Genomic DNA, 10,274 nt, shown 5'->3' with positions numbered 1-10,274 from the left:
ATTGATGTAACCTTTGCTCAGAGCCCCCTACCACCCTCACCATCCACACCCTATATTTTATTTTTTTCTGTTGCGTGCGACTCACTTGGCCTCCTCCAGCTCCTCTGTGCGCTGGATAGCATCAGTTTCATACTTAGTCCTCCACTGAGCCACCTCACTATTGGCCTTGGACATGCCGCGTTGCAGCTCTGCCTTGGCCTCCTGCTCCTCCTCAAACTGCTCCCTCAGGAGGTCACAGTCATGGCGGGCAGACTGAACACCGTGGGCCAGTGCGTTTTTAGCCTGTGAGAAAGAAAGACAAAGACAAGGAGACATGAGTGAGACTGTCAAACAAATTATGGTAGTAGTCTCTGAGGGTGGTTAGACAGTAGGTCTCTGAGGGTGGAGAGACAGTATCGGTCTGTGAGGGTGGAGAGACAGTATCAGTCTCTGAGGGTGGAGAGACAGTAGGAGACTCTGATGGTGGAGAGAAAGTATCAGTCTCTGAGGGTGGAGAGACAGTAGGAGTCTGAGGGTGGAGAGACAGTATCAGTCTCTGAGGGTGGAGAGACAGTATCAGTCTCTGAGGGTGGAGAGACAGTAGGAGTCTGAGGGTGGTGTAGTCACCGTCTAAATGAAGATACAGCTCTAAACTCTGTGGACGGTGGAGTACATTTTGGGTCCCTTACCTTGACCTCCTCCTCAATCGCCCTCTTCAGCTCCTCCACCTGCTGGGTGAAGGCCTGTTTTCCTCTGGTCAGCTGAGACACCAGGGCTTCCTTCTCCTCCAGCTGGCGACCAAACTCACCTGCAGGGACAGAGGGACATCTTGTAAATAGGGTCTCTGTTGTCTGAGATTCAAAATGTATTTTGAGGAATCGTAGGGCAATGTTAGGTGGTGAATAGTACAGTAGAAGCTATGTGGATACAGCCCCTAATACATGTTGTGTTCTACTGAAGGAAAGCATTGGCTTGTTGTTCATTGTTGAAGGTACCATTTTCTGTCAGGAGTCTGGCTCTCTGTCCGCTGATGTCGTTGACCTGGCGAACATTCTCATCATTCTTAGTCTTGAGCTCACTCAGCTGGTCCTCAAGAGTACGGCACATCTTCTCCAGATTGCCCTGTTAGTGAAACATTTACCATCATTCATTTATATATGTGACTCCTGTCAACTTCAGTTCACTTGAATGGTAATGTAGTTGACCATCCTCAACACTACTTGATCAAAACTTCACTACTCACCTTAGCCTTGGCGACAGCCTCCATGTTGCTAGAGAGGTCATCAATCTCCATCTTGTACTCGCTCTTCTCCTTCTCCAGCTTCTGCTTGACGCGCTGCAGGTTGTCGATCTGCTCCCCGAGCTCAGCCACACTGTCGGCCTGCTTCTTGCGCAGAGCGGCGGCTGTGGCCTCATGCTGCAGGGTGGACTCTTCAAGATCACGACGCAGCTTCTGGAACTCAGCTTCACGCTTCTTGTTCATCTCAATCTGAGCAGCAGTGGCGCCTCCGGCCTCCTCCAGCCTCTCGCTGATCTCCTCAAGTTCCCTGGAGAGATCGGCCCTCTGCTTCTCAACCTTAGCCCTGGCAGCACGCTCAGCCTCAATTTCCTCCTCCAGCTCCTCAATACGGGCCTAGAACAGGGGGCAGGAGCAGGGGGGATGAACACTACAATACAGTTGAAACAATTGAACCTCACAAAATAATAATAGTATGCATATTTAGCATAAATGTGTTTAATAAAAGCCAGTTACAAGAATATATTCAGTAGACAGTGTCCCATGCTGGAACCAACCCCTCAAAGGTAAGAAGTTAGACAGAGGACTCTAGATGGATATAAGCCATTTTAACATGGATATTGTCATTGAGGGCTGAGTGGGGATGGTAAGAAGTACCAACAAGAAACACCATCTTCCAACCTACTGAGCCATCAGAAGCCACTGGAAAACTGTCTGCTGCCAGAAGAAGTATACTTTTTTTTTAAGGAAATGATTCAAGTCTGTGCTTTTCTGTACTGGAGCTTATATTCTGTACTGTACCTGGAGTTCCTTGATCTTCTTCTGCAGCTGAGCTCCCAGAGACTGCTCATCCTCAACCTTGCTGAGGAGCTGGGTAGTCTCAAACTCCTTCCTAAGAAACACAAATAGGTCGGCTGCAGAGTTGGTTTTGGTTCGATTGTGTAAAGGGAGAGGATCATACCATTCACTTTGCTTTTAAGAATACCATGTAAATGTTCATTCATAATTACAAGAATTAGTCAAGAACAACCATTATAGCAGCTAATACGGTAGTCATTTGTTTGTGTTTACTTCTTGATTTTCTCATCAGCTTGCTGCTTGTCATTCTCCAGGTCCATTATGGACTCCTGGGCCAGTTTCAGATCTCCCTCCAGCTTTCTCTTGGATCTCTCAAGGTCCATACGGAGCTTCTTCTCTTGCTCCAGAGAACCCTCAAGCTAGAAGATAAAAACACATATATTGTTCAAATCTAAACAACTGAAGATAATATCATCTTACATGCTATCATGGCCAAAATGTCAAACTCCACTCACGTCGTCCACTTGCTGTTCCAGCTTGGTCTTGGCCTTGGTCAGAGTGTTGACTTTGTCCTCCTCTGCCTGCAGGTCATCCAGTGTCTGCTGGTGGGCCTCTTGGAGGGCTTTCTTCTCCTTGGTCAGCTTGGCAACACTCTCATCCATAGACGCCATCTCCTCTGTCAGGTTTTTAACCTGAAAACAGCCACATCAAAATTAGTCTCCCATAAAGGGGAGATTTAGTTTGTTATATATTGCATTCATTTCAATTAGATTCACACTGCATCAACAATTACTGTACTATAGATTCAACACTAGATGTCAGTGTTCACCATGCCAGTGTACTGAATGGAAGTCATAAATGGGGGAGTAGAACATGCAATGAATGTTGGGAGTACCACACAACTGAAATTCTACTATTGTTATATGCTACTGTTGTGTCTTAATTGTTCCTGCACCCACAATACAACTTGAATTCCATTTCTGTTAAGCTATGTTTTGAGTTGATTAGTGTTTGGTTAGACTGTCTATGGCAAGATACAAGACCTTGTTTTCAGTGGCGTGCTTCTCCTTCTCCACTTTGGCCAGGGTGAGCTCCAGGTCATCAATGTCCTTCTTCAGCTCAGAGCACTCATCCTCCAGCTTCCTCTTCTTGGCAGTCAACTCAGCATTGATCTCCTCCTCATCCTCCAGCCTCTCGGTCGTCTCTTTGAGTTTGGCCTCCTGTTGGATCTTGCTCTTGATGAGCCCCTCACACCTTTCCTCAGCATCGTTCAGACTCTCTCCTTCCTGGTTTCAGAACAGGAGTAAACAAGTCAGAGGCCTCACTTTGTGTATCAAAATATACTTTTTACTCAGAGGTCAGAGTAAATCAATCGAAATTCATGAGATATATAAAGTATATAACATTGGCAATAAAAAGGTGTGTTCATATGTATGTAAATTTGCCTGTAATGATCGTTGTTTTTTCACTCACAGATGCGACTTGGAGTGCCAGGTCGTTCTTCTCCTGCGTCAAGGCCACCAACTTCTCCTCCATTTGCTTCTTTGTGGACAGAGCCTTGGCCAGGTCTGCCGTCATCTTATCATAGTTCTCCTTCATGTTGGCCAGCTCCTTCTCAGTCTCAGCGCTCTGCAGCAGGGGCTTGATCTTGAAGTACAACTTCATCCATGGCCAAGTTTTGACATTCATGAATGAGCGGATGTTGTACTGGATGGCGTAAATTGATTCTCTGGTCGACAGAAAGGACAGAGTGACATGGTGAGTGACATGCTTAAAGCTACATTCTGGGATTAGATGAATAACAAAACAGAACCACCTGTCACTGTTTGTTTACAGCTGAGGAATGGGGCTAGGGAAATGTAACCCCTCTTAAATTCATAAACAGTGCTCTAGATGCAAGATCTGGTCGTGCATGCTAAGCTCATGAGGCATTTTATATACTTCAAGAATGAATGGGTAAATACCACACATTTAAATGACAATTGAACAGCCAAGTCTCAAACTGCAACTATAAAGCTAGAATCCTTAGTTGCTACATCCATTTCTGGACTAAATGAATTAACCCAAAAGCTTTAGTTGACCATTATAAGATGTACTTTCTCATTCTGAACAACTCACAGCATATACAGTATGTAATCATAATGCATTAGATACAGGTGGTTGACAGAAAGCTTTGCCAAGATGTCTGCTATTCCTCACCTCCTCTCCATCATCTTGCTAAACTCTCTCCTCATGAGGAATCCACGGCTGAGAGCCTGGACCATGCCGACCAGAGTGGCCAGCTTCTCATCTCTCATCTCCTCCAGGACACCCAGCAGACCGGCTTTGAAGAACACCTGAGACACAGGTTAACATGGTCAATGGAACCACAGATGGTGGCAGATAGAACGGGTTAAATCGAAAGAGGGGAACAACACCACTAGATAGATTTAAACAACATTAACTTTGCAACGGTTACAAACATACCATGGGATAGGTTGTTTCTAAATTGTCAGTTATTGTACTGTTGTAGATTAATAATGTACAGATACAGATAACTGAAGCCATACCACTCTAACACAATGCACATGATAATGAGTTTAGTTTCTATCCTATACTTGTCATGTATGACTTTGAAGAAAAAAACAGTACAATGTTTTTCCAACTTTTCCATTAGTTAAATGAAGAAGAAAGAACAAAAGGATGGATAGATCACCTGGAGAGATTTTATATGGTACAGATTTAAATTATTATTCAGGTTATGTTTTGTTGTCAGCTTTTGCTGGGGGGTATTTGACTGACCTTGGTGTGTCCAAACTTGTAATCCTCGTGATTCACATCAATGGACCCAAGCAGCTTCTCAGAAGCCTTCTTGTTGTCCATGAACTGGCCCTCAGGGATGACACTGGCATTCAGTACTTTGTACCTGAATGAGGAGACATTTTTAACATGTCAAGTTGTAATATGTTGGTTATATTACGTAAAAGGTAAGACTATTCTGATGCTGGGAAAACCCTTGGGGCAGATGTTTTATGTGGTGTGTGTGTTTGTGTGTGTGTGTGCTTGCTTGCGCGTATGTACCTCTGCTTGAAGTCAGCATAGATGATTCTGCTGGGGAAGCCCTTTCTGCAGATCCTGATACCCTCCAGTACACCATTACACCTGAGCTGGTGGATAACCAGGAAGTTCTCCATCAGACCTGGTAAAACAAAACAAGTCTCTTTTAATACTCATAAACAGGTTATAGATTGGGATCGTTAAGATTACTGATACTGTACTGATAGGATTACATATTTAACTCAATATTTCCTGTACCTGGAGTCTTTGACTCGTTGGGGATCAGGCAGCGCACAAAGTGAGGATGAGTGCTCCTCAGGTTGGTCATCAGCTTATGTAAGTTCTCCTGTAAGAGGGTTACAAACCATTTTCTCAGGCCGACTGTAATTTAGAATAATTGCACCTTTTGAAGGACTGAATCTACACATTTCAAAAGCTCACCCTGAACTGGGACGACACTGTCTGCATGGAACCACCCTTCTTCTTGCCTCCTTTCTTGGCTTTATCTGTTAAAATGGGGAAAAGTAAAAGATAACTAGAAAAGTACATTTCCTAGAGCGGGTGGAATAAATAGAATAATAATAAGAGTATGTAAGAAATCTAGAGTGGTCTTGTCTTCAGTAAGCACACTAATTATAAACCAGAGAATCTCTGGTTAACTTCACACGTATCTAGAGGCAAATGCTGCCAATGAGATTGTGTAAAATAACAGCTATTGTTTTATTAAATTAACTGAGTGTATGATGAAATCATCCCAGAGATAAACCCTGAGAAATGGTGATACATTGAAAGACTTTAAAGAACATTTGGGTCTAAGTAATCACTTGTATTTAGTTAAATAGTTTAGTTGCTTCTGAAGCTAAGCAGGGTTGGTCCTGGTCAGTCCCTGGATGGGAGACCAGATGCTGCTGGAACTGGTGTTGGAGGGCCAGTAGGAGGCATTCTTTCCTCTGGTCTAAAAAATATCCCAATTCCCCAGGGCAGTGATTGGGGACACTGCCCTGTGTAGGGTGCCGTCTTTCGGATGGGACGTTAAACGGGTGTCCTGACTCTCTGAGGTCATTAAAGATCCCATGGCACTTATCGTAAGAGTAGGGGTGTTAACCCCGGTGTCCTGGATAAATTCCCAATCTGACCATCATGGTCACCTAATAATCCCCAGTTTACAATTGACTCATTCATCCCCTTCCTCTCCCCTGTAACTATTCCCCAGGTCGTTGCTGCAAATGAGAATGTGTTCTCAGTCAACTTACCTGGTAAAATAACGGTTAAATAAAATAAAAATATTGGGACGTGATGCTAGTCTTACCCTCAGGAGGGGGAGGGGGATACAGGGCAGCCAGAATTTTGACTCCGGACTTCTGGTACAGCTGACAAACTGAGTCGTTCAGGGGATCCTTGTTCTTCTCCAGCCAGCCAGTGATGTTGTAGTCCACAGTTCCGGCGTAGTGCACCAGGGAGAAGTGGGCCTCTGCCTTGCCTTTGGCAGGCTTGGGCTTCTCAAACGCATTTGTTTTGCCAAGATGCTGGGCGTACAGCTTGTCCTTGAAGGTGGTGTCTGAAGACTTGGGGAACATGCACTCCTCTTCAAGGATGGAGAAGATGCCCAATGGCTTTACGAAAAGAGATGTGTATCAAATTAGTGATATTTACACTTAGGATCACATTTATTCCTTTAGTAAACGTAGGATTATATTCATTTAGAGGCACATAATAGGAAACATATTGAGTTCTCAACAGTCAGATAATTGTCAGTGGTGTATATTAATGGGTGCCAAGGGAAGTGAGGTTTCCCCAAAAATTGGACATAATATAATGTATCTTTCATCTCGCTTAGCAAGAGGCTGAATATATCTCACCAGGTAAAGCATCAGAGTGAGCAAAACTGCGCCCCTCTGTCTCTGTATGTGTAGTAGCCCTTCTATCTGATGCTGTCTGGTCAAAAAGAGTATGACATTGTGGCATTGAATGCAAGAGAAGCCAGAGAGCATTTGGCCTCCCTTGATATTTTGTTGTATACAATAGCAGCGAATCAGAGTTGAGCTAAACTGAGTGAGCTAATCTGTGAATGGTCCTGGTGCACCAAAAAACGTGTCAAGTGAAGCCAGTTTGGATTTGGCTTCACACCAAATCAAGCCAAACGTCATTGACAGAAAGAAAAACTTCAATTGTTGCATCTCATTTTGTTGTTGTCCTCTGGAGGATAGCTAGCTAAATTGGGCCCTTTCCTAAATTAGCCATGGATGGAGATAGGGACTTGTACTCATAGTTTTACTTAATTCTCCGTGCTGGCCAATGATTCTAACACCAATTCTGATCCAACTATAAAATGAATACGTTTTGCTTTTGGCCTGAGAGTATGGAAGTTCAAAATGCAGCTAGATGTAGTAGGCTAATGTTGACTACCTAATCGTTGCCCAGGAAAGGAAGTTAGAATTTTTTAAGCATTTCTGCAACATGAAAGAGAGGAGGATGTGGCGTTTCTCTGCAAGTAGGGTGAGTCAACATGTTTTTTCTACTTACTCACACAAACACATACATTAGTAACATGGACTAACACATTTAGCTTAGGTTGATTGGACTAAAATCGTTTTTGGAATATTTTTGTTTTCACTGTAAGCATAGGTGATTTGATGATGTTGAAATTGAAATGGTGCTGGAATAGTGGAGGGAGGCAGCTCCTGATATCTTTGCGTCTTGCGGTAACTCTCTGTTGTCCTAAATCAATAGATGTTTAGTGGTCCGAAAATGGCAGAAAGATGTACTTGACTGACCATGCTGTAGGTCATGTAACTGTTTGTTACATTCATTATGCTTTGTGGACTCCACAAGACAGATGTTGCTCTCCGGTTTTGTGATGAAACAAAGGTGTGGTTGAATTTATTCTGCCACTGTGACTTCTTATTGTCTCAGCCTTAGGCCTGTATATTTTTTTATTTTACCCTTATTTAACTAGGCAAGTCAGTTAAGAACAAATTCTTATTTTCAATGACGTGGGTTAACTGCCCTGTTCAGGGGCAGAACGAGAGATTTTTACCTTGTCAGCTCGGGGATTTGATCTTGCAACCTTTCAGTTACTAGTCCAATGCTCTAACCACAAGGCTACCTGCAGTCCCATATCTTGGTGTCAAAGCATATAAACTAACATGTTATAGAGCAAACAACGCAATTATCACAACACGGGTTTAATATGGATTTTTTTGACTCGATTGGCTTCCCCAGTGATTTTAATACTGTATATGTTGTACCACAGTGATAATATATCACACAGCGCTCCATATGAGCTTTGCTGTTACGGTCCATTATAATCCTCACAGACAGCTTACCTTCTCAATAAGCTCAATGCAGGCAGCCAAGTCCATGCCGAAGTCAATGAAGGCCCAGACGATTCCCTCCTTCTTGTACTCCTCTTGCTCCAGGACGAACATGGTGTGGTTGAAAAACTGTTGCAGTTTCTCATTGGTGAAGTTGATGCACAGCTGCTCCATGCTGTTGTACTGTTGATGGAATTTTAAAAGGGATCATTTCATCATACAAGGTTGTAATCAATCTGAATCACAACTAAGTGTCTTGTTCTGGTCTCATACTCACATCAAAGATCTCAAACCCGGCAATGTCAAGCACACCGATATAGAACTGCCTTGGATTCTTGGTGTCCAACATCTCATTGATACGGATGACCATCCACAAGAACATCCTCTCATAGATGGACTTGGCCAGAGCACTGACTGAGTTATTAACCTGCAATGATAATACCTCAAATTAATACATGAGATATTGACCATGTCTCGTGATAAGGTGAAACAAGCTTGGGAAAAACAAAAGCAATAAATTCGTCCCCAAAATAAATCCAGTGCTCAGAAAATGGTAGATGCTGTGTTTGGCCGCCTTACCTGAGGCACAGTCTGTCCCTTGGTCACATACTCGTTGCCGACCTTCACTCTGGGGTAGCACAGAGCCTTCAACATCTCAGCTGAGTTCAGGCCCAGCAGGTAGGCGATTTTATCAGCCACTGGAGAGAGAACCAACAACAACAGACTCAGGGACACAAGATCACTTGTTTCTGATTTCACACTGACAAAATAGTTTGGTTAACTTCTTTGTGGGTTAGGTTTTGATTCACCCACATTTCTGGAGGTTGGAATTTGTTCTCCAAAAATTATCTCCTGCCTGACTTTCATGTGGCACTGTCTGTCTTAGGTGTTCTATTTCTATGTTGGGGAATGGGACTAATGCTCTACATATTGTATATCTATGAGTGGGACTCACCCTCTGTGCCGTCTGGCTCAGCCTGCTCCTCACGCTGCTTCTGCTTGAATTTCAAGTTTCCATGGTGCAATACAGCTCCTGTCAGCTTGTAGATGCCAACCTTCTCTTCATTAGTGAAGCCCAGGATGGTAATGGCATCCTGACATTAAAGAGGAAGTACAACAGAGATGAACTGAACTGTAGTTTGCTCAGTTACACTACAGGTCTGTGCTGCTCCCTGCAGAACAAATGGGATGGATAGATTTGACTGGCTTCTCTGTTCCACATGATTACGCTTGGCCAACACATTAGTAGATGGCAGCACAGTTCCACAGGGCACTTAGTGGTATTCTCTTGAGGCTGTCATGAAGAGTTCCTTGAGGCACATGCCTAACTAACACAAGGCATTTAGAATCAAACAAAAACATACATGAAAATTCCCAGCTGCCACCAAGTTGGAATTTCACAGTACATTCAGTGTGTGTGGTGTTCCTATCCATTCCATATCTAGAGTTTGGTTAACCCTTTGTTTGACTCACATCTGTGGCATCCAACTCTTCATTGTCGTTGATGCTGGCCACAGTGATCTGTCCCTGGCTGCACATTGGGAAGTCGTAGGGGTTAGTGGTGATGAGCGCCATTTCTGTTGACAACGGAGAACAGCTTGTCAGTTAAATCTCTTAGAATTCTGCTGTCCTACCTTTACAGTATCTCTTCCTCCTTTACTCAATAGATGGACTCAAGGATACATGTAGTATATAATAAATAGCATCAAAAGAGGAGACTGAGACTTGTGGACTAGTGCATCACAGTGCATCACTTGATAGGTATTTCTCAAAGACCTTCCAAATGTCTAGATGAATTGTTACCTTGGATGTACTCATTGTAATAGTATTTTTAGTGTGGATTATGAATATTTTTTATATATTCCATAGATGGGGGTGGGAATAATTTCCCCTGAACCTCTACTTTGTCG

General features: G+C 43.4%; 1 protein-coding gene across 1 annotated transcript; it reads right to left on the bottom strand.

Moving 5' to 3' along the window:
* Positions 1 to 80: 80 nt before the first annotated feature.
* LOC129851003 (myosin heavy chain, fast skeletal muscle-like) lies at positions 81 to 9,939 on the bottom strand. The gene is made up of 20 exons (XM_055917140.1): positions 9,838 to 9,939; positions 9,320 to 9,458; positions 8,944 to 9,062; positions 8,642 to 8,791; positions 8,377 to 8,547; positions 6,360 to 6,663; positions 5,492 to 5,556; positions 5,309 to 5,396; positions 5,075 to 5,192; positions 4,796 to 4,919; positions 4,214 to 4,350; positions 3,488 to 3,743; positions 3,058 to 3,300; positions 2,530 to 2,706; positions 2,288 to 2,433; positions 2,018 to 2,108; positions 1,223 to 1,612; positions 975 to 1,101; positions 669 to 787; positions 81 to 282 (listed from the first exon to the last, which is right to left on the bottom strand). The coding sequence occupies exons 1-20, from the start codon at positions 9,937 to 9,939 to the stop codon at positions 82 to 84; spliced, it is 3,267 nt and encodes a 1,088-aa protein (XP_055773115.1). The 3' UTR covers position 81.
* Between the last annotated feature and the right edge of the window lie 335 nt (positions 9,940 to 10,274).

This window comes from Salvelinus fontinalis, unplaced genomic scaffold, assembly GCF_029448725.1.
Source record: "Salvelinus fontinalis isolate EN_2023a unplaced genomic scaffold, ASM2944872v1 scaffold_2653, whole genome shotgun sequence".
Taxonomy (NCBI): Eukaryota; Metazoa; Chordata; class Actinopteri; order Salmoniformes; family Salmonidae; genus Salvelinus; species Salvelinus fontinalis.
The sequence above is the reverse complement of the archived record's forward strand: the minus strand, read 5'-3'. Positions and strand labels throughout refer to the sequence as shown.

Excerpts from the sequence above, each read along its gene's own strand:
- LOC129851003 (XM_055917140.1), bottom strand. The coding sequence starts at position 9,939 with ATGGCGCTCATCACCACTAACCCCTACGACTTCCCAATGTGCAGCCAG. Across the intron at positions 9,063-9,319 it reads TGAGCCAGACGGCACAGAGG|TGGCTGATAAAATCGCCTAC; the intron begins GTGAGTCCCACT and ends TTCTCTCTCCAG. Across the intron at positions 788-974 it reads CAGACTCCTGACAGAAAATG|GTGAGTTTGGTCGCCAGCTG; the intron begins GTACCTTCAACA and ends CTGTCCCTGCAG.